This window comes from Thermobia domestica, chromosome 1 (genome assembly GCF_964235325.1).
Source record: "Thermobia domestica chromosome 1, izTheDome1.hap1.1, whole genome shotgun sequence".
NCBI classification, from domain to species: Eukaryota; Metazoa; Arthropoda; class Insecta; order Zygentoma; family Lepismatidae; genus Thermobia; species Thermobia domestica.
Genome location: NC_137454.1, coordinates 228,350,809 through 228,375,897, shown reverse-complemented (window position 1 = coordinate 228,375,897; position 25,089 = coordinate 228,350,809). Strand labels below are relative to the sequence as shown.

The 25,089-nt window shown below is 34.6% G+C and overlaps 1 protein-coding gene across 1 annotated transcript in view; it reads right to left on the bottom strand.

Moving 5' to 3' along the window:
- Window positions 1-25,089, bottom strand: part of LOC145694508 (lysosomal alpha-mannosidase-like) — a 101,275-nt gene that overhangs the window by 18,971 nt on the left and 57,215 nt on the right. The window contains exons 7-11 of the mRNA XM_081770821.1: window positions 23,740-23,873; window positions 21,385-21,601; window positions 19,313-19,506; window positions 9,978-10,171; window positions 9,176-9,402 (exon numbers count right to left, since the gene is read on the bottom strand). Of these exons, the coding sequence (XP_081626947.1) occupies window positions 9,176-9,402; window positions 9,978-10,171; window positions 19,313-19,506; window positions 21,385-21,601; window positions 23,740-23,873 (966 nt within the window). The remainder of the gene's footprint in view (window positions 1-9,175; window positions 9,403-9,977; window positions 10,172-19,312; window positions 19,507-21,384; window positions 21,602-23,739; window positions 23,874-25,089) is intronic.

Genomic DNA, 25,089 nt, shown 5'->3' with positions numbered 1-25,089 from the left:
TGGTCCACCTCGTTCCCTTTTAGGGGTACAAAATTGCCAAAATTTTAGTACAACCACGTGTTTGGTATTTGGTACATTTTATCCCCCTTTGATGAGGTTCTATTACCTTATATGATTATATGGCCATGTATAGGGGTTCATTATCTATCATAAGACATAGGTACATTGGTGCACCCCGGGAGGGGTACCTTGCCCCACCCCTTAAATTTTGGAAATTGCCCAATTTAAACATTTGGTATTATAGTACAGGTCCTCAATATGTATCATGATAAATTTGGATGGTCTACATCGTTCCCTTTTAGGGGTACAAAAATTGCCAAAATATAAACGTTGTACCACGTGTTTGTTTTTTTTTTGGTCCATTTTATCCCCTTTGATGAGATCCTATGATTACAGGGGTTCATTTCTTATTATAAGACATGGGTATATTGTTGCACCCTTCTTAAATTTTGGCAATGGGGGTCCACTGAAATTGTCCAATTGAAGCATAGTACAGGACCTCAATATGTTTCGGTGGTACCACGTGTTTGGTTTTTGATCGATTTTATCCCCTTTGATGAGGTGTTATTATCCTATATAGTTATATGGTCATGTATAGGGGTCCATTACCTTTCATAAGATATGGGTATATTTGTGCACTCCTTTAAAAATTTGGGAGGGGTACTTTGGCCCACCCCTTAAATTTTGGAAATTGACCAATTTAAACATTTGGTATTATAGCACAGGACCCTAATATGTATCGTGATAAATTTGGGCGGTCCACCTCGTTTCCTTCTAGGGGTACAAAATTGCCAAAATATAAACGTAAGCAATACGTTATACTACGTGTTTGGTTTTTGATCGATTTTATCCCCTTTGATGAGGTGTTATTATCCTATATAGTTATATGGTCATGTATAGGGGTCCATTACCTTTCATAAGATATGGGTATATTTGTGCACTCCTTTAAAAATTTGGGAGGGGTACTTTGGCCCACCCCTTAAATTTTGGAAATTGCTCATTTTATATATTTGGTATTATAGTACTGGACCCTAACATGTATTATGATAAATTTGGATGGTCCACCTCGTTCCCTTTTAGGGGTACAAATTGTCAAAATATAAACGTAAGCAATACGTTGTACCACGTGTTTGGTCTTTTGGCCCAATTTAACCTCTTGGATGAGGTTCTATTACCTTATATGGTTATATGGTTATGTATAGGGGTCTATTCCCTATCATAAGACATAGGTACATTTGTGCACTCCTTTAAAAATTTGGGAGGGGTACTTTGGCCCACCCCTTAAATTTTAGAAATTGCTCATTTTATATATTTGGTATTATAGTACTGGACCCTAACATGTATTATGATAAATTTGGATGGTCCACCTCGTTCCCTTTTAGGGGTACAAATTGTCAAAATATAAACGTAAGCAATACGTTGTACCACGTGTTTGGTCTTTTGGCCCAATTTAACCTCTTGGATGAGGTTCTATTACCTTATATGGTTATATGGTTATGTATAGGGGTCTATTCCCTATCATAAGACATAGGTACATTTGTGCACTCCTTTAAAAATTTGGGAGGGATACTTTGGCCCACCCCTTAAATTTTAGAAATTGCTCATTTTATATATTTGGTATTATAGTACTGGACCCTAACATGTATTATGATAAATTTGGGTGGTCCACCTCGTTCCCTTTTAGGGGTACAAATTGCCAAAATATAAACGTAAGCAATACGTTGTACCACGTGTTTGGTTTGACCTAAGTTATCCCCTTGGATGAGGTTCTATTACCTTATATGGTTATATGGTTATGTATAGGGGTCTATTCCCTATCATAAGACATAGGTACATTTGTGCACTCCTTTAAAAATTTGGGAGGGGTACTTTGGCCCACCCCTTTCAAAATTCGGTAAACGTTTTCTAGGACCCATTGGTGTTCCTCTTATGGCCAAATATTCAAAATTTAAATGTTATTGACCGGTTTTATTATTGAATAAGTACATGATTTATTACTTTTTTTCATAAGACACAGGTGTATTTGTGTACCAATCTTAAATTTTGGGAGGGGTACATTTCTTATTGTCGTATCAATAATTGGTAATTGTTCTTTGGGTAAATCATTGTCAAATATGAGTATGATCACGTGATCAGTTATTAACCTATGATGGGATTAGGAGTCCAGGACATTGGTACATTAAAACTTTGTAGTATAATTTGAGAATGCGTCATTGGTTTTGATTATTCACGCCAAATATAAACGTAAGCAAGACGTTGTACCACGTGATTGTCCTTGATGAGGTAGTGTACATGGATTCATTTCCTTTGTTGTAGTACTTCTTAAGTTTGAGTACACACACTTCTAGAAAACAGTTGGTTCTACTCAGGTAAACAATTGACGGACATTATTGACCTTATTGAACATATAATAATATGATTAACTCTAAGACTTAGGTATATCAGGAGAAGTATTCTTTAAATTTGGGAATGGTGATAAACAGAATTTTAACATAAGGCGCGAAATTAGAAACAATACATTGAACTTTAGTCACAGCTCATAGTCTAAGATCATTGGTGGTGATTGATTTGAAATCTGATAGCTATCCTTATTGAATCTTATGACTCATAGACGAAAGGCAATACATGCTACAACACTGGCAAAGTTATTGTTAATGCAATTTGATTGGTTGATCACTATCTTTCCTGCAATCTGATTGGTTGATCACTATCTTTCGTGCAATCTGATTGGCTGATGATTTTCAAATCTTTGCTGTATTCAGTTTTAAGTTTTGTTTAACATTTAAAAATCTTGGTTTCGTTCAACATTTTGCACTCACTGATAAATATGATCAAAACCGTTTATTTGTTAATCGAATAGTTAAAAACCGGATAAAGTTTGACGGTTAACCGTGAAACGTAAAATTTTTTTAGTTTGAAACTTTTTTGCTTGAAATTTTTTTGTTTGAAAATTTTTTCGTTTCCAAATTTTTTTGTTTCAAAATTTTGTTTGAGATTTTTTCGTTTGAATTTTTTTGTTTGAAAATTTTTTCGTTTGAAATTTTTTGTTTGAAAATTTTTTTGTTCGAAAATTTTGTTTAAAATTTTTTGTTTAAAATTTTTCGTTTCCAAATTTTTTGTTTGAAATTTTTTGTTTCAAAATTTTTTTTGAAATTTTTTTCGCTTCAAAATTTTGTTTGAATTTTTTTTGGTTTGAAATTTTTTGTTTGAATTTTTTTCGTTTCAAAATTTTTTTTCAAAGATTTTTTGTTCTAAATTTTTGTTTCAAAGTTTGGTTTGACATTTTTAAAAGTTTGTGCACCCATTAGTAAAGAACCGGAACTGTTTAGAGCAAAAACCTCTGGCAACATTGTGGTGCAATAGTACACGTCAGAACATGATAACGCAACGTCATCAGTTTTTCATCATCGTTCGCGTTAGTATTCATGATAACGTCATCATGGCTACTTGTCTGCAGTTTCTAAACACACGTGATGTGATGAAATCATTTACCAAGATTACTGATTTACAAAAGAATGTACCTTATAGAATCTTAGCTAGCCAAATGATCCCTACAAAGTTTGGATTAAGAATCGTAGTGAAGCTTGAAAATGATAAGAATATAATTTTACCAGCAAGATATTTACCCATGGAAGCATCAAAACAAGAAGAACTGCTGCGTTTCTTAAATACTGGATCTGTATCTTTATGTTACAAAGGATTCTTGGGTCGAAGTCATCAATTTGAATTTAGTACACAGCCGGATTCGTCAGCAAAATCATGAATTCAAACATCAACACGTCAGACATAGTTGTATGAATTTGATTGGTCGGCATGACGTCAGGAACTGTGATGAAATCATGACTTCAAACGTCAGCACATTCCTTTCCAATGACGTCAGCCGTAGTTCTATAAATCAACCAATACCGTGAAATCATTTGAGCAAGTGCTTTTCAGGAGGAAAGATGTGTACTTCTAACGATAAAGAATTCATCTTCGCAAGCTATTATCCAATAAATATATTTCAAACAAAACATGTGATGATTGGTATCAGTGCTAGAACATTTGACCCTGTGATTCGATTGGGCAAAGCAGAACAATTTGGTGTACAACTGACCTGTGAAGAATGGCACGAATCGACCAAATGAACGATGAGCTAAATGTGACCATAGTCAAATCATTAGGCTCAAATCATGAAGTGGTGCTGCGTACAGTCCTCGAAGAGAAGATGGTGCTGTTACGTAAAAAGAGTACATTCCATGCCCCTCGCAATATGGTGTATCTAACGGAAACAGAATGGAACAAATTCATCAGTGTATTTCAGTGTGTGAAACATGCAGTGGAAGCGTGCAACAAAACAAGTATATTCCTGAAAAAGTACTATTTATGCATATTGTACAACATGTATCTAGATATTGTGATGGTTGTCAACATCGTTCGTGGGTGCATACATGTATTGATAAACAGTTTATTTGTGATCAAATGGACATTGAGTTTCCACCAATTGATATTGCATTAGACCTTAAAAGACTTCAACTGGAATTAAAATTATATGCTAAAGACAAACTAGTGCAAGAAGTTCAAAATACATTGTATCGACAATATCCAGAACCGCTATCTGGTATGGATGTATGTGGAGTGTAATAAAATGATCCATTTCAATGAATTGTGTTTTTTCATTTCAAGTACAACCCCATGTTCTGACGTGTACTATTGCACCACAATGTTGTCAAAGGTTTTTGTTCTAAACAGTTCCGGTTCTTTACTAATAGGTGCACAAACTTTTAAAAATGTCAACTCAAACTTTGAAACAAAAATTTCAAACAAAAATCTTTGAAACAAAATTTTGAAACGAAAAAAAAATTCAAACAAAAAATTTCAAACCAAAAAAAATTCAAACAAAATTTTGAAGCGAAAAAAATTTCAAACAAAATTTTGAAACAAAAAATTTCAAACAAAAAATTTGGAAACGAAAAATTTTAAACAAAAAATTTTAAACAAAATTTTCGAACAAAAAATTTTCAAACAAAAAATTTCAAACGAAAAAATTTTCAAACAAAAAATTTCAAACGAAAAAATCTCAAACAAAATTTTGAAACAAAAAAATTTGGAAACGAAAAAATTTTCAAACAAAAAAATTTCAAGCAAAAAAATTTCAAACTAAAAAAATTTTACGTTTCACGGTTAACCGTCAAACTTTATCCGGTTTTTAACTATTCGATTAACAAATAAACGGTTTTGATCATATTTATCAGTGAGTGCAAAATGTTGAACGAAACCAAGATTTTTAAATGTTAAACAAAACTTAAAACTGAATACAGCAAAGATTTGAAAATCATCAGCCAATCAGATTGCACGAAAGATAGTGATCAACCAATCAGATTGCAGGAAAGATAGTGATCAACCAATCAAATTGCATTAACAATAACTTTGCCAGTGTTGTAGCATGTATTGCCTTTCGTCTATGAGTCATAAGATTCAATAAGGATAGCTATCAGATTTCAAATCAATCACCACCAATGATCTTAGACTATGAGCTGTGACTAAAGTTCAATGTATTGTTTCTAATTTCGCGCCTTATGTTAAAATTCTGTTTATCACCATTCCCAAATTTAAAGAATACTTCTCCTGATATACCTAAGTCTTAGAGTTAATCATATTATTATATGTTCAATAAGGTCAATAATGTCCGTCAATTGTTTACCTGAGTAGAACCAACTGTTTTCTAGAAGTGTGTGTACTCAAACTTAAGAAGTACCACAACAAAGGAAATGAATCCATGTACACTACCTCATCAAGGACAATCACGTGGTACAACGTCTTGCTTACGTTTATATTTGGCGTGAATAATCAAAACCAATGACGCATTCTCAAATTATACTACAAAGTTTTAATGTACCAATGTCCTGGACTCCTAATCCCATCATAGGTTAATAACTGATCACGTGATCATACTCATATTTGACAATGATTTACCCAAAGAACAATTACCAATTATTGATACGACAATAAGAAATGTACCCCTCCCAAAATTTAAGATTGGTACACAAATACACCTGTGTCTTATGAAAAAAAGTAATAAATCCTGTACTTATTCAATAATAAAACCGGTCAATAACATTTAAATTTTGAATATTTGGCCATAAGAGGAACACCAATGGGTCCTAGAAAACGTTTACCGAATTTTGAAAGGGGTGGGCCAAAGTACCCCTCCCAAATTTTTAAAGGAGTGCACAAATGTACCTATGTCTTATGATAGGGAATAGACCCCTATACATAACCATATAACCATATAAGGTAATAGAACCTCATCCAAGGGGATAACTTAGGTCAAACCAAACACGTGGTACAACGTATTGCTTACGTTTATATTTTGGCAATTTGTACCCCTAAAAGGGAACGAGGTGGACCACCCAAATTTATCATAATACATGTTAGGGTCCAGTACTATAATACCAAATATATAAAATGAGCAATTTCTAAAATTTAAGGGGTGGGCCAAAGTACCCCTCCCAAATTTTTAAAGGAGTGCACAAATGTACCTATGTCTTATGATAGGGAATAGACCCCTATACATAACCATATAACCATATAAGGTAATAGAACCTCATCCAAGAGGTTAAATTGGGCCAAAAGACCAAACACGTGGTACAACGTATTGCTTACGTTTATATTTTGACAATTTGTACCCCTAAAAGGGAACGAGGTGGACCATCCAAATTTATCATAATACATGTTAGGGTCCAGTACTATAATACCAAATATATAAAATGAGCAATTTCCAAAATTTAAGGGGTGGGCCAAAGTACCCCTCCCAAATTTTTAAAGGAGTGCACAAATGTACCTATGTCTTATAATAGGGAATAGACCCCTATACATAACCATATAACCATATAAGGTAATAGAACCTCATCCAAGAGGTTAAATTGGGCCAAAAGACCAAACACGTGGTACAACGTATTGCTTACGTTTATATTTTGACAATTTGTACCCCTAAAAGGGAACGAGGTGGACCATCCAAATTTATCATAATACATGTTAGGGTCCAGTACTATAATACCAAATATATAAAATGAGCAATTTCCAAAATTTAAGGGGTGGGCCAAAGTACCCCTCCCAAATTTTTAAAGGAGTGCACAAATATACCCATATCTTATGAAAGGTAATGGACCCCTATACATGACCATATAACTATATAGGATAATAACACCTCATCAAAGGGGATAAAATCGATCAAAAACCAAACACGTAGTATAACGTATTGCTTACGTTTATATTTTGGCAATTTTGTACCCCTAGAAGGAAACGAGGTGGACCGCCCAAATTTATCACGATACATATTAGGGTCCTGTGCTATAATACCAAATGTTTAAATTGGTCAATTTCCAAAATTTAAGGGGTGGGCCAAAGTACCCCTCCCAAATTTTTAAAGGAGTGCACAAATATACCCATATCTTATGAAAGGTAATGGACCCCTATACATGACCATATAACTATATAGGATAATAACACCTCATCAAAGGGGATAAAATCGATCAAAAACCAAACACGTGGTACCACCGAAACATATTGAGGTCCTGTACTATGCTTCAATTGGACAATTTCAGTGGACCCCCATTGCCAAAATTTAAGAAGGGTGCAACAATATACCCATGTCTTATAATAAGAAATGAACCCCTGTAATCATAGGATCTCATCAAAGGGGATAAAATGGACCAAAAAAAACAAACACGTGGTACAACGTTTATATTTTGGCAATTTTTGTACCCCTAAAAGGGAACGATGTAGACCATCCAAATTTATCATGATACATATTGAGGACCTGTACTATAATACCAAATGTTTAAATTGGGCAATTTCCAAAATTTAAGGGGTGGGGCAAGGTACCCCTCCCGGGGTGCACCAATGTACCTATGTCTTATGATAGATAATGAACCCCTATACATGACCATATAATCATATAAGGTAATAGAACCTCATCAAAGGGGGATAAAATGTACCAAATACCAAACACGTGGTTGTACTAAAATTTTGGCAATTTTGTACCCCTAAAAGGGAACGAGGTGGACCACCCAAATTTATAGTGATCTATATTAGTGTTCTATACTATAATACCAAATGTTTAAATTGGGCAATTTCCAAAATTAAAGGGGTGGGCCAAGATACCCCTCCCAAAATTTTAAAGGGGTGCACCAATGTACCTATGTCTTATGATAGGTAATGGACCCCTATACATGACCATATAATCATATAAGGTAATAGGACCTCATCCAAGGAGATAAATTAGGTCGAAAACCAAAACGTATTGCTTACGTTTATAGTTTTGGCAATTTTGTACCCCTAGAAGGGAACGAGGTGGACCACCCAAATTTATCATGATACATATTAGGGTCCGGTACTATAATACCCAATGTTGAAATTGGGCAATTTCCAAAATTGAAGGGGTGGGCCAAGGTACCCCTCCCAAATTTTTCAAGGGGTGCATTAATATACCCATGTGTTATGAAAGGTAATGGACCCCTGTATACGCCCATATAACTATAGAGGGTAATAATACCTCATCAAAGGGGATAAATTAGGTCAAAAACCCCCCGAAATTTGAATTTTTGGCAATTTTTTACCCATGAAAGGGAACGACATAGACACCCAATACTAATAGAGGTACATACTATGGTCCTAGGCTACCATACCAAATTTTTAGATTTGGCAATATCCAAAATTTAAGGGGGGTGGTCCTATGTACCCCTGCCAAAATTTAGGGGGTGGGCCAAGGTACCCCTGCCAAAATTTAGAGGGGGTGGTCCTAGGTACCCCTAGGTCATTGACCCCGGGCCAAGGTCATTGACCTTTGACCTATGACGTCACAAAAATTTTTGCTGACTCGGCTGGACATAACGGGGGGACTACTACTGTATACAGGCGCGCATCAAAGAAAGGTATACGGTCTATAGTTCTCTTGATGGCCGAAGTTTCAGAAAATAAAATAATACTTAAGGAAGTCGATAATGCTTTAAAATGGACAAAGTGCACTTGGAATTATAAGCTTTTAATCATTGCTGTACAGCCCTATAAAGAACATTATACAAGTCTTTTTTGGTGTGTGTGCGTTTGTATGTATTTACAGTATGTTGAAAATCTATCATCCTGTGCACGTGGTTATATTTATAAATGCTAAATTTGTGTTTAATAAACTTACCCCGTTGTCAACTATTGTGAAACCATCTTCACGTGTGCTTAAGCATTTAGCATTCTCTACTGGTCGCTTTTGCTCGTTTGATATTTTCTCCACGTAATAGGATTGTAATCCTATAGGCTGCAAAGTGTCCAAGAAGATTAATTCGTGGGTAGCAATGCTTTCATTTCTCTGAGGTAGCACAGCAACTTCTTCGGGAATTGGCATTAATTCTGATGATATTATATCTCCTGAAAACATGAAAGAGTAGATGTGACATGCAACATCAATTAGTAACAAGCATATTATTTAAAGCATCACATTCAATTCATAAAATATCTAGAATCAAAATATGAACAGTGAATAGTAAAGAGTATATTTGATAAGGATGACCCAAAGATGAAGCAATATTCAATCGCTGATAGCAATATGGTTAAAACTGTATGAATCCGGTAGTCCTTGAAGCTTTCACATAAAAGGATCATCATAAAACATTTACCCAGAAATTTTATCGTATATTAGAACAATGAACATGCTTCACCTTATATACCTGTGAAAGATGGGCGATTAATATTTTCCTATGTTTTCTTGATTTAGCTGACAACATATTTGGCACTGACATCAACAACTGAAACGCTTGAACTTGTAAGACAGTATAGCAACTCACTGCCTAACTATTAGATATCTCTATGCCATCATTTTCCTTTCCCTTCCGAAAATGGCGGAACCACTTCTATGTGACTTTCGTACTTCGAGAATAATTCGTACTATGTAACACAGAAACATGTTGATACATTGTCGTAAGATCATTAGTGTTCATACTTACCGGTGGGTCCTGTTACTTGATACTCGCCCTCAGTTACTGGAATTCTGATTTCACTATCCACTGACTGAGCAACAGGATTGTATACATTAACAATCAGACGATCGTTTCTTTCACTTATACTACATTGGCTGATATTCAACAATGGACAAAAGGACTGGTTATCGATTGTAGCTCCTTCTCTGGGTAGCCATTTACTACAAAAAAAAGTATGAAGAATATTAAAGGACCTGTGAATATGTTATCCGAACATTTCAAATAATTTTGATCTATTAGTGCTATAACAGAAATTAAACACAAAACTCTACAAAATGTCAAGAGTTCCTGTTTATTCGCTTTAATAGGCATAAAGTTTCATTTTCTTCATAGAAATGTTGAAATAGAAGATATAATGAGTTGCTGAAACTGTAAAATTTTTAATTATGAAAGAATCAAAAAAATATTCTGCGTGAATATAACGTTACAATATATAGAAAAAATGTTTCCTCAAGGAACCCGTAATAATGCGTATAGTGAATCTACACATACAGTAGCTCATATTGATAGATTTTCAACACCAAAGCAAAATAAACTACTATACTCTTATTTGTGTTAGCTTAAAGCTGTTTACCTATGAAAATATTAACAAAATATGTTAAGAAGTAATATTTACGAAAAAAATTAGCAGCAGGCTGTGAAAGAGAAAGTATAACGTTTTTTATAAGATCTTATCATTTCTCAGGATAAAACTAAGAGCAGTATGTAAACATTTATATCTTCAGTATATGTATTAAATTGAGATGTCTTGGTAAGAAGTTAAACTTAACGTTTCTAAGAAGGAACAAGAGGAGCAAGTTTTACTAAATTAATATAATTCGCCATCATAATTTAAACTTATAAATGGCTTTAGTCTTTGTAGGGCCTAGACCGAGAGATCTCCGCGAGACCCGTCGCCAGTAGCATGGCACAGTATCAAAAGTAAAAGTTTTGACGACAAGATATATTTAAGATAACCAGTGCAATCTCTAGTGTGTAATCAAGAATAATGAAGTAGTACTTGCTGTTTAACACCTTTTCTTAAACTTTTGCTTTTGCTTGTCATGAGGTTTGCTACTTCATTTTTAATATTTCTTCCGAAATGACTCCTCAATTCTGAATTGTATGAACCTATAAACTTAACAATGGCTAATAAATAGCCTCTCTAAGATCTAATTCCAGCATTTTTATTCTGCTCGAATTTGAGTCTGGGATATGGAGTCGATAGCTGTTCCAAGTTTCAGTCCTGGTTTAACACCGACGCAACACACTTTGTGACTCTTGTTCTCTAGCGTGTGCACCTTTAGTTCTAGATTAAGAACACTATAATTTGAACTATTACAATAGTTCGAATTCTACCTTAAACTTCAATTCCACGTCTCATATAGCCTTGGTGCTAAAAGAGACCCTTAACTTGAACAAATAAACAACAATCTAACAAAATCAGAAATTCACAGTCTGCAGACTCAGAACGAAGCAGGAAGACATTACATTGAGAACCACTCAAAATATATGAAAATAAGCACATGGATAAAAAAAAGATGACAAGAGTGAAGAATATTACCAATAGAATAAAAAGACATTGTAGTGATAGTGCAACGATCGATAGAAGAGATCATGATACATTGATAGTAGTAGTCCTTGACTAGATATCAAGTGACAAGAAAAGATGTACTTAACGTCCATATATCTGGGACAAAGTAATGTAATAAAATTAAGAAGAAGTCGAGTAACGTGGAAAAGAATTGGAAAGATAGACGATTGCGGAGAAGGATTCGAAAGACATCCATCCAGCAGTGAATTGACAATGATTCACTATGCTAAATATAATTTGTTTTTAGCATTTAATGAGATGCATTGTGTCACTCTACATTTTTTTAATTTACCAGTCTATTCCAAGTGATTTTCATTTTGATTAGTTAATTCTTTACTAGACTTAATATCTCATGATTATAGAGTAAAAGAGATTGGTTAGTTGGCTCATAGTTTAACATTCCTTCCTGCACCGAGGTACTACAGTATGCAATTACAAACCAACAACTTAATGTGGTATCCGAACACATGAACTCTAAGAGGAAATCGATTCCAGCTTCCTCGTTAATCATATAGCTACGAGGAATTTCTGTAAGATAAATGGGAAAATCAGAAACAATTAGAACAATAGTAATGAATGTAACATCATGTTATACAAATATCTATTAACCAGTAATGCTCGCGATTTTGTCTTGCGTTTGTCAACCAGTATTCGGGAAACATAATTAAGTAGGTTGCAGGTTGTGAACATTACAACCTCGCATCTCCTAAACCCACAATACTACCGAACTTCAAGTTTCTTTTCCTATTTCAACTAATTAAAAGATAAGATTTTGTATCCCAAGAAAACGTCCATGTAAATAACATGGAAATTTCTTCATCCCCTTTAGACCCTTGAAAACTAAAAATATTCACTTTTGGCAATTTTCCTGTGCATTAGTCCTAGAAGGCTGCAATCATGCCAAAATTCATCATTCTAATCTTGCCGAAGTGCCTAAACATTTTGGTATGTAGATGTCACATATCGACAACATGGAAAACATTTTGCAGCCCCCCATAAATCTACTCTAAAGTTGGATGTTTTTATTTTTCGTGATTTACTTAGGTAACTTTAATGGAAACGTACAAGCATACCGAATTGCACGTTTTTATTACAATTCCAAGTGCCTAAAATATGAGTAGGTCCAAAAAAAGGCCCATATACAGTAGACAACATTGGGAATTTCTTCATTCTTCCTTTAGGCACCCAAAAAGTTAAAAACATTCTCTTTTGGCAATTTTTCTGTGGGTTAGTCCCGAAAAGCTACAATCATTCTAAATTTCAGCTTTCCACGTCAACCGGAAGTACTCGTTATTTTATGTCAGTAAGCAAGTTTTATGAATTGAAAGAGAACAGAACTCCTTAATATAATAAACATTAAGATGGAGTGAATAATGGGAATATTTTTATTCATGAAGCATGCGTTAGTATCCGTTAGCTGAGATACTTAGAGAACTGTAATCGGTTTGACTATTCGGGATTTTCTAAGTTATAGTATTTTATTGAGTGGCGCATAATCTATTGTCCATAAATGTTTAAAAAGAACCAAGTGTATTACTCTCAAATGCAGGATCTGGGCGGTTGCCCTCATTCCCTATATAAAGGTTGCCATTATTTAAACACACATTATGACAAAATGTTATAAATCTGCATAAAAAATGGATATCAATTAATGGAATATACTTTTTTTTTAATAATTTTGAAATGAAAACAACCATTTTACTTCGTACTTTCGTAATTTAAGTAGAACGTGGTTTTTGCTCACAGTACAGCAAACTCTTCTCACATCTACATGAACATTCCGAAGTTTCAGAATAGACATTTCCAATTAAGTGATTTGTGACGTCATAGCCTGCTGCTTAACTTCTCATTAAACCGAAGAGATAGTGGAAGATCAAACAGGAACCCTGGTATTCATAAGAGACAGTGGCGATACTCGAACAAGAACATCGATAACATTTCCCGGTGGCGATTTCAGAAGATTTGTCTCCTAGTATTTTTAATACACAGGGTGAAAATGATATTATGAATATACTGGTAATCCATATTGAGAAAAGTCAAAGATATAGCTCCGGGAAGAAAGTTTGTCGGCGATCGCCCCCCTCCCCCAGAAGAGAAAACTTTCTTATTTTATATATATAAATAAAACACATCCCAAAGTTTGGAGCCCTTAAAAGTAGCAGTATGACAACCCACCGCCCCCCAGAAGTCGATCCTGGATCCGCCCCTGGTGTAACTTCGGGGAAATTTTCCCCTCCACGCTTTTCACCCTGGTGTTATCGACGGGTTTACAGATACACAACTACGAACCCATAACTACGAGTAAACTGACAAATATGGTGTAAGAAAAGCCACTTTTTTTAGTATGCAAATTTTAGCCTGTAAAATCAGAACATTTGCGAAAAAAAGGAAAATTTTAATTCTTTTTTCAGCTTTCTTTTATTCTTATTATGTACCGTCATGACTTATGAGGAGTTCTCATATTCTTGTGCTATATGTGTTATTGGTACCTTATTATGAAAGAGTGGTAACATGACATGTTGGCAATCAACAATATACGATGTTATTCCCTCCCCCTATATAAGATGGAACCAAGAATACACATAATACAAGGATATGGAATCTCAACGTGTGCAGAAGTTAACATTTGAAATAAATTCTTGCTTCCACAATGTCTCAGGTTTATAACTCCGTAACACACCACTTGGAATTTCGTGCTATTGGCCCAAAAAGGAGTTTGGGAATAGGAAAATACATAGAACTCCATTATTTTGTCAACATTGTATTATTATTATTATTATTATTATTATTATTATTATTATTATTATTATTATTATTATTATTATTATTATTTTACACAAAACTTTGTTAAAAATATTCATGTTGAAGTAACAGCTCAGGTTAAACTTCAAAACTCGATTCATTGTATTACGAAACATAAAGCAAAAAGTTTTGAGCACTTAATTTAGATTCTGCTGCTTTATTTAGTGAAAATATTTCTGAGACTCAACGTATATTTTATAATTAAGGACTTCATGCTTCTTTCTAAATTGGTTTTCTTCTTTTTCGTATTAGATAGAACATTTTGAGAAAGTGTAGTTCAATTGAACTCTGCTCCAACTTTTCTGCTAGTTTATAGCTTTGTAATAATGTTCTTGACAGTTTTGTGATACGTAATCCTATAGCCTTTTTATATCACGAAACTTTACTGAAATATATATAGGATAAAAGAAAAGTTTTGTACAAAAGTAATTAAGTTCTTTTTATTATTTTTTTTTTCAGTTCGACACTCAAAGCATCATTTAGTACATACGATGCCGTTCTCTTTTCTTTCTGTTTCTCTCTCAGAGCATTATTTAGTAGGTACGATGCCGTTCAAAAACCATTTGCAGAAAGGGATGGGAAAAGTTTTTTCATAACACGATCAATTTTACTTTCTGAAAGGAATAGCTACACATTGTTCGCAATGTTAAACCATCTTCTCATTCACATTTTATAAAAGTACACGCTACTAAAAGTATTTCATTGTCAATGTTAGGTAATTACGAAAGCACAGATTGTTTAATGATAACTTTAAAAAGAAGAAGAAGAAGAAGTGGGTTCTATTTAGCATTGTAGAACTACTGTAGGATAGATTTCCAAACAATGGAAGCAGATCTATAACATCTAGTTGCAATAGGGTGGAGAAATTCAAAGATGGAACACGTTGTAAAAGTTAAAATGGTGATAAAACTAATATATAACCCCCAGAAAAAGCAGCTTCTCGCTAGCTGTTACGTTTTTTTTTTCACTATGTCAATCAATGTTGGAACCAAAATGAAGTCTTATATCACTCCCGATTTGCGGTGAATATCGAGACGAAACTTATCCTTGGAACGATTCATCCACATCATAAACACTTTTTTTTTGCTTTCTCTCACCAATTATGATATATGGAGATCAATAATGAAACGCAAAAGTAGTAATAAATTTCTACCACCTCAACGGAGAAATAATGGTGAAGATTGAATCTATTATTGACATGCTGAATTGATTGAGAAAAACAAAAACGATTCTCATTTTTTCTTACCGGTTTCGTTTCATAGTGTTAAACGTTGAAACTGGAAATGGTTCATGTGTATCACTTCCGATTGAATAAAAAGCTGATGAAGAATATGAATCCACTGTCAGCACACAATCGTACGTTCGGACAGACGGACAGCCGTTATTTAAAATTTTCCATAGTTATACATAGCATAGCTTGGAAGTCTAAACAGAGAGCATTTCAGGTAGAGAAGAAAACACACTACCTTCCCAAAGACTAGCTCGCACTTTGCCTTTAAGGCCTACCGCTCACTGGCAACATTTTGTCGGGCAACTATCTTGTTGCTCTGGCTAAATGCATTGAGTCTTATGGGAGTCCGCTCACTGAGGCGACAGCGACAGAAAAGTTGCCGAGGTGTCGCCAAGCAGGGCGACAGCAGGGCAACAGCTCGGCGACGGAACAGTTGCGCAACATTTAAAAATGCATTGAGTCTTATGGGAGTCCGCTCACTGAGGCGACGGCGACAGAAAAGTTGCCGAGGTACCTCCAAATAGAAAGGTAAAAAATAAATGTTTTCTACAAGTTTTTTTTCACGTAACAGTTCGTTCCGTGTGTAGCGCGTGAAAAGAAGTGTTCGCAATGGAAACTAATACATTCTTTGATTAGTGACTAGCATGTCTTTAGTGATAAAGACTATGAAAAATTAATTGAGGATATAGAGAAACGCTCAGCGTTAAAGAAGAAATATATATATATAAAGAAGAAATTATGGAAGGAAGTGTGTTTTGCTGTTATAAGAAACTAGAATGAGCTTTCCAGCCAAGAAAAAACAACACAGGTACGTACATTTTTCGATAATGACATATCGCTGTCCTACTACACACTACTACTTTCATTAATTTCCCACAACTAGACAAAAAAATACAGATAAAATTATCATTTTTAAGTTTCTTTCCATTTCAAATAAATAAAAAAAAAACTGTACTGTATAAAAATGGCCGATTTTAAAACGTAAAGAATACGCGGGAAGAACGAAGAAAGCCAATTTTTATTTTATGGCTATACGTAGAACATTGAGAGTACAGTTACTGTACAGTGTTGTCGGATTGCCGCTTTTGTTAGTTTCGTTCTGTTAGTTATTTCCAGTCATTTTATATTTTCGTTATTCTTGTTATCTTTTGATTCGAATAATTGTTCCCGTTCGTATTAGCTTACACAATGCTGTTATTTTTGTCACTCACTGACATTCAGGGACGTCATTTATGGGGGGCAGGAGGTGCAATTGCTCCCCAAGAGTTTGACGAATACACATACTTTAATCAATTGTCTACTAATATACTAGTACAAAACGTGAAAGTCTTATGTCGGTGGTGCTCTTGCACCCCTCAAGTGAAGTCTGAAATAACGCCCCTATTGACGCTACCTTCGAAAGTTTATTTAAATTTATTTATTTAACCATTGGAATGTGCGGTAGTTTTTTTTTTTTTTTTCTTAATGTTCGAAACCAGCGATTATGTGAACTCTTCCGGTTGCCGATTATGTAAATTGTGATATGAAATGCTCGGCAACTTTTCTGTTGCCGTCGCCAGTGAGCGAGGGTATGGCAACAAAACTGTTTTGTCTCCGTGAAGTTGCTGACTGCAGGCGACAGCGACGAGATAGTTGCGCAACTGTTTTGTCGCCAGTGAGCGGCAGGCCTAACTCTTAGATTTTTCGCCACACGAACAAAAAATCATTACTAGAGGTAATCCTATTATCCTGTCGTCTTCTTAGCTTACCTAGATGAAAATTGCCGCAAGAAATTTCCAACAATCATTTCAAGTAACACCAAACTAGCGGCGTCCTTCACTTTTTGATTTAAGTTTCCACACTTTACTTCAGTGAATTGTACGTATAGGGAATTCTGCATTATATACTCTGTTCTTAAAAACTTCTCAAGTATTTTTTTTAAAGACAGAAAACGATTTTTAAATATGTCCGTCGATTTGTATCTTCGCAGACTAAGTAAATCACGCTGTTACAAGTAGGAAACAAATTTTGAACCTTAAAGTTAGGTTTCTCTACTGAGTATTCTTACCTTCTATCTACATGAAAATAGAAGAGTTTATTTGTATGCAAAAAGAAAAAAAACAAGAATTGCTTTTTTCCTTGCAAAACTTGGTTATCTTAAAATAAAGCTATGACGAATTATTTTTTTTTAACATATACTACTCTGTGTTCTATTGACTCCTCACACGCTGGCAGGAGACAGTACAGGAAGCAAGATACCTATGTGCACCAGAGAGAAAGAGGCTATGATTACATGATATTAAAATGTCTCATAAACACCAACTCTCAGACAAATTTAAAAATGTAACACTAATCTCTATTGAAAGAGATCTACTTTCGGAGCTACGGAAATAACTAAACTTCTATGATCAGGTCATCAATAATTTGGTAAGAACGCCAGAAGGGTTGAGGCTCACTTGAAGTAGTTCTAGTTTCACATAACTTTTTTTTTCAACGTATTATTATTGTTATTATTTTAAAAACAGTATTAGTAATAGTAATAGTGTACTAGTAGTAGAGTAATATTAGGAGCAGTGTATCAGCAGAATTCAGTGTCTTAGTTATTATTTATAGCAGTTAGTTATTATATATTGCTCTATTGATTTGGTACCAGTAGTGTTTTAAAAGAAATATTAATGACAGTGTTATAAAGTAGGTTCCTTTTCTAACCTTGTCTTAAGTATTCAATTTTTTCTTTTTATTTATTTGTTTATTTTGGTAAGGCATTACAAAAATTTTGTCATGGGAATTTTACAAATAGTATTTGATATTTTTTGAAGGCATTAGGAATAGAGATGCTATTCTGTGCAAACAAAAATAGTGAAAAGATAATTGGAATCCATTATTACCAGAATTGAAAGACTATTTAGAAGGATGGTACAGTAAATGATTCTTAATAAATTATATATTTATACCCTCTACGAATTACTTCCAACATTATAGAAAAATATTTAAATGTAATATACCACTCCAATCAGACTAAGATTGAGAGTGTATTTATATGATTAGGCCCTGTTTCAAATTTACTTCCTTAAGAGAAACCAGACCACATAAAGCCGACAAAAACCGAAACTAGTATACAATAAATAAGGCAGAAATTTTCTTAAATTGACCTCACATGGTAAAAATATTTCTCATATGTATTTTCCACTTACCATTCCTATGTTCTTTTCTCCGATTTAATCCATTTAATTGATGTAAAAGCAATTTGATGTACCCTAAGATGGTAAATATTGCTCTACAACAGAGCATGCTAATACTAAATATATTAAATTTGAAGTCAATATGATGGTTTCCAAGGAAAGTGAAATAAAAGAACGACACATGAGTTCAGTTGCCAATAAACACACCTTGGTGCATGCATGTAATAGAATAATTATTCAGCTTCATGTAAAAACAATACTTATTTACGTACATTGCACTGCTTGATTGACTATAGTAATATGATCATTACTGTAAATATATTAAATAATATAAATAATACAGTGTGTGAGTAAGCAAATCTGTTTTGACATGAACTTCAAACAGCTGGATCTCCTTCAAAACTCAGGGAGTGCCAATTGCACGACGCTGCGGGTGGCTATGCTTTAGCATTGAATGTCACAGTTCAGTTTGTAATATTAGTAAATAAAATAAATTATGCTTCCTAATAAAGTATGGCATGAATACAGTGTTTACCTATAAGCAGCGTTGACTATCTTCTCACATTCAGAGATTCCTTGAGATAAATATTTTGAATAGTCGTTGGTGACGTGTTGTTTAGCCGTACCTGACACTGCATCGTGATGTTGGGCAATAGCCACTGCTCTCTTCAGAAATAACTCTTCATCCTCAAATCCTCCTCCCAGCCCAAACCGGATTTGTTTACATACCTACAAATAACAATTGCAATATTTGGTGTAATAGATTATAATTTGACCAACACCACACGCATGGAGACGTCCAACATATCCAAAGTGGACCCTCCTTCACAATACTTCCTTGCTTACTTTAATGCTAGTATTTTGTTTGCACCAGGAAGCTCTCACTGAAATCCATCCGGTCCTGACCCTGTCTAATCTTAGTAAATCGACAGACATTTGTACGGTTTCTTAGTAATACTATACTTAATTATCAATAAAACTATACTTAATTATCTAGGCCATTCTGCAAGGTAAGTCCGTTAATACCTGGTCGACTTCTAGAGAAGTCCAGATATATGTTGGGTTGACAATATTATTAAGTTTGTGCTATCATAGCTTACGATATACAATGTCCGGCTGCCGGTATTTGCACAGTACACAATTTCAGCGTTTATTGTTCATTAGTTAAAAAGTTACAAGGTTGTATTAAGATAAATGATCTTTCCTAGTGTTAAAATTCGCCCGATCTTGACCAAACTTAGTGTCGTGGTAAACACTAAAGAACTTATTAAGGATGTGAAATATTATGGTTCGCAGGCTTCTGGTTCCCGAGTTATGGACCATGGAATTTTCGCTTTGTAGTGAATCAAATCTTCCCCTCCCCAAAAATCTTATTTACGGAAAAAGTATCAGAGACAAATCTATATATATATATATATATATATATATATATATATATATATATATATATATATATATATATATATATATATATATATATATATATATATATATATATTTCAAATGGAGTCACATGTTTGAAAGTTACATGCTAAGCGAAAGCTATTATTGAGTGTTGTAAACTAAGGATGCTGCAACATTACAAACATCCTAATTTTCGCGGCCTCTATACCAGTAATAATGCAAATGAGACAGATGGGGGAAATGCACATCAAAAATACTAGCGCCTAATACTATGATCATGATATGATGGATTTCGAATGAATGTGAACAAAGTTGCAGGTTAAAAGTTAAACTTTCTTCAAAAGCCCGTCTTTCAAGAAACTGCTTAGATAAGTATTCATTCAGTTGTAAATATGGTTTTCAATAGATGCAAAGATCATAATACTATTTACAGCAATTTGATCTTTGAAACCGTTCTGTAGATATAGAAACTGTTAAAGTTTGCAACACTGCTAAAAATTATGTAATTTCGAGAACTCATTTATATTACAGCTACTCAAAAATATTGTTGTAATGCTCTAAAACCAAACTAAACCAAAACTTGATTTTAAAAAGTTCTCACAAAAACACTATTATATCATTTTTAAAATTTTCTGAGTAGTTTGAAATATAAAATTACTTAATCAACATTATGATCTTTATGTCTATTGAAAAAATATAGTAATTCGATTTAACACTTTCTCGAAATAGTCATTTGAAAAAAGTAAATTTTTAACTTGTGGCTGTTTTCACTTGTTTGAAATATGTCATACAATGACTGTAGTATTCGACGTTAAGGTACCTTCAATGTGTATTACTCACTTGATTTATCTCTGTTATAACTCTAAAATCTGGTTGTTTTTCAATGTTTGTGATACTGTAGCGCCCTTAATTTGCAAGACTGAATGGCAAATGTGGTATTGTATGTTTTCGTTGTTCATGTAGATTTGAAAAAAGTAGGGGCATTTGGGGGCATTTGAAAAAAATAGTCTGAAGTAGGGGCATTTGGAAAAATACAACTTTATGTTACGTTGCCAACACTGATAACCTGATTGTATCTTAGAGTATGTCAAACAGTGTCCCCCTGTCGATATTTGCATGTCCTCCCTGTATATATATTAAGAAAAGCGAAGAATGAAAATTGTTAAAATTAAGAAAAGAAATGGATTTGAATTGAAATGTTACCTGTAGGAAATTGTTAGCTTTGTACGTAAAGTATTTGAGTGTTGGTCTAGAAGTAAAATATCCTGTCCAATAAGAGTGTTCGTCACTTCCATAAGGGAAGAAGTCATCGTCCTTTGTGGTCCACGTTTCATTGGACTCTTGAAGAGCCTTCAAGTAGCACGAAGGTGTTGAATAAAATATGTTTACATTCTCAGTGTCCTGATGTGCATTAACGTACCTAAAAGAAACAAAAATTCCAACAATGAATGAATGTCAGTTTTCCTAAATAGTCGTATACCTAAAGTAGTTCAAAACTGAAACCTTATGTATTACGTATGCACTGTTGAACAAAGAAGGTAATACCAAAAAGAAGAAAAAATACACATATAGCAAACAGATAATGAAATAATTTCCCTTAGTACTTTTGTTGGTATGAGATAACACTGTGAGAACCTAGCGAAAATTACGAAGATCAGTAGCGTGTTGGGGGGGGTCCACCATGGATATCCAGAACAGCTGCAACACGACTAGCCATAGAGATGAGATCTTGGATGTCCTCCTGAGGGTATGGAAACCAATGCGTCATCATCAGCTAAAGCTGGGTAGAGTCTGGTGGTCGAAGCAATGTACAATTTATAGACCGATATGTTTAATAGACAATCAGATGAACGCGTCGTAAATGATGCAGTGTAACATCCTGTCTATCGATGAAGTATAGAAGATTTCGTGCCACATGCAGTTACTTCGTTATCCTGTTGGAAAGTGGCTTAGTATAGGACTTGTAATAAGCGCACAACAACCGGTTCCTACACCTCATAAGTGGATAACTTTCTGTTCAAAGCCCTAGATAATACATATTAGATGCTAGCTGACACGTAATGCAGCTTGTAACATAACGTCCCATTATAGACCGGATGGCGATGCAGAATAAATCTATCACTAACCTATTGTCACTGCCATGTCAGACACAGGTGCGCTCATCACGCTGCTGCAAACAGAAGAGAAATTCATCCCAGAGAAGTATATCGTTCTATTTCACTCTTCGTTCACAACGTTTCCGCCACCATTGCAGACATACACATCTATCCTATGCAGTGAAACGAAGCTGCAACAGTAGGCGTTGTGCAAATATACACCACACTAGTAGAAGATATAGATTTGTTCGTGGTGAAACTGTTCCCCACACAACAACTCTGTATTCTTGCACTAATATTCGTGACCTAGTTGTGCCCATGAGCACAAGAAGAATGGTATGCCGGTCAGTATGACGCATTTGTTGAGATTTTACAAGTTGTTGTGTGTTGCCTTCCAGAAGTCTACGATTCGCATCAGTCTAGCTGCATTCTGTCTAACACAGGTGCCAATGTCATTGGAAGATAATCCCGGATCGCCACCATATGCCAAAATGTTTTGCAATCAATAGCTAAAAAAAAAAAACTGCTGGATTGCTTCCGAGGCACTGTTCGATCGCTCAAACATACATATCGCACCAACATTCGCTAATGAACTGTGTTTCTATGACACGTTTTCGGTTGAAGTTTTTAGGGAGCGCGACCGGATACTCGCGAAGTTGCACTGTTAATCATTTTACTGTCCCTGAATCCTTACACATTCTTCAAATGCAGAGTCAATCCAAATCCTTCGTCTTGGTGTTGCACTTGTAATACCCAGCAGTCTATTTAACTATTATTACATCATATTACTCACAATATTCCATTTCTTACCATCTCAGCTTGAACTATTAATGGTTTGATATCTAATCGAAAGATTTGAAGATGGCTGACAACTATCCTAACAAGGATTTTTCTGTTTTCCCAGATTTGGCCACGTGAATTCTGGTACATACTTAATACTTTTGTTAATCATTATGCTGATTATAGATACGATTCTAGTAGTTTCATCCCAGTTTCTAAATGAATAATTCCATTTATGCAGAATATAAAATTAAGTATCTCTACAAATTGAAAGCTCTGAATGAAATCCCACTAATTGTATGTAAGAATTATTTACTTTTCCGCTACAGGATTTTGGGGAAAAGGATGTAAAACTGCCTTAAGCTCAACTCAGTAATTGCTACAATTAAAAGGTTGGAGGATACGAAAGAAGCAGAGAAAACCTACGGACATGATATATACAGTAAACTTACGGTCTGGAACCCCTACACATGCGGGGGTCAATCTCGGATTACTGTATCTCTTAACTCTCAGAGAGAATACCTAAAGAAACTAGCATAGTAGATCTAATAACTGTATAAACTGTGCTAATCCAATACTTACATAATAAATATAATTAAGGCTATAAAATCAGGTCTGCTGTAAAATAGATCTGATAATGTAGAAGTATATACATTGAAAACAGATATTTAACAGTCCGTACTTCATTATCTTGTCCAAATTTGTAAACCATGTTTGTGCCTCTTCGTAGTTGAAGTCTCCACCCATGGTCAACAGAACGTTGTTAGTCTTGTAGACACGGGCCCAAGTTTTTGCAGATGATACGAAAACATGACTCTGAAAAAATAAATGATATATTGTTAATCATTATAGTTCGTAAATTTAAGGAAAGAGAAAAAAATCTTTTCTACTTTGGGGCAGTGCTGAGCAAATGAATACCAAGTCCCGGATTATCTTATCTTGGTCTTAGTTTTGCACCATCCCAGTCCTGATCTTGATCTTGGTCTTATATAGCTAGTCTTGGTCTAGATTGCAAAAGTCTTCCAAGTCATGTTTTTCTTTTTTTAATCTTAACTAACTAACTAACTAACTAACTCTATGGCCTATGGAACCCGGAGGTTCAATGCCGCGTTCACAAAAACTCTCCACTGACTTCTACCTTTAGCTAACTGCATCCAGTTTCTACTCTGTATTCAAATCTCTGCGAGATCCATCTAAATATTGTCCTCCCATCTGCGCCTAGGTCTTCCTAATGGTCGTTTTCCGATTGGTCTTCCAGTCAAGACTTTGAAAGCGTTTCCACTTTCTTCCATTCTAGCTACATGACCCGCCCACCTAAGCCTCCTAGACTTGACGACCCTAACAATGTTGGGTAAACCATATAAATTATGTAATTCCTCGTTATGAAGTTTCCGCCATTCCCCATTCCCGTTCCTCTTGGGTCCGAATATTCGTCTCAGGATCTTGTTCTCAAATACTTTCAGTCTATGTTCTTCCCTCAGAGTAAGTGACCATGTTTCGCAACCACACAAAACCACAGGCATGATTATCGTTTTGTATATTTTAAGCTTCAAATTCCTCGACAGAATTCGCGCCGACAAGAGATTTTGAATCGATTTTTTTAATCTTATGCTTTTCAAAAGTAAATTTTACACTGGATATAAGAGGTAATAGGAGCTACGCGTATCAGTGCATCACTTAATGCGTCAATAGTAATGGAAATTTTATTTTTAAATGTAATACTATTCACCTTCATGTAGGAATGAAATGATGATGTCATGATTACTGCAGTTCAATGCTATACTTCGCTTGAGTTTTCAAAAAACCTCAGTAACATGTTTGGTTAGTTTACTTTTAGGTTACATGTTTGATTAGTTTACTTTAGGTACTTTTAGGTACACAACTATTTTTCGTAGGATTTCGCAGAATCCAATGATAGGCTATCTAAATGAATCAAATGACGGCCAAAATAAATCAGACACTGAAGTTTTACATTGTAACAATTCATAGAAGTATGCTCTCTATCGTCTTGGACATACCGCTCCAATCCATT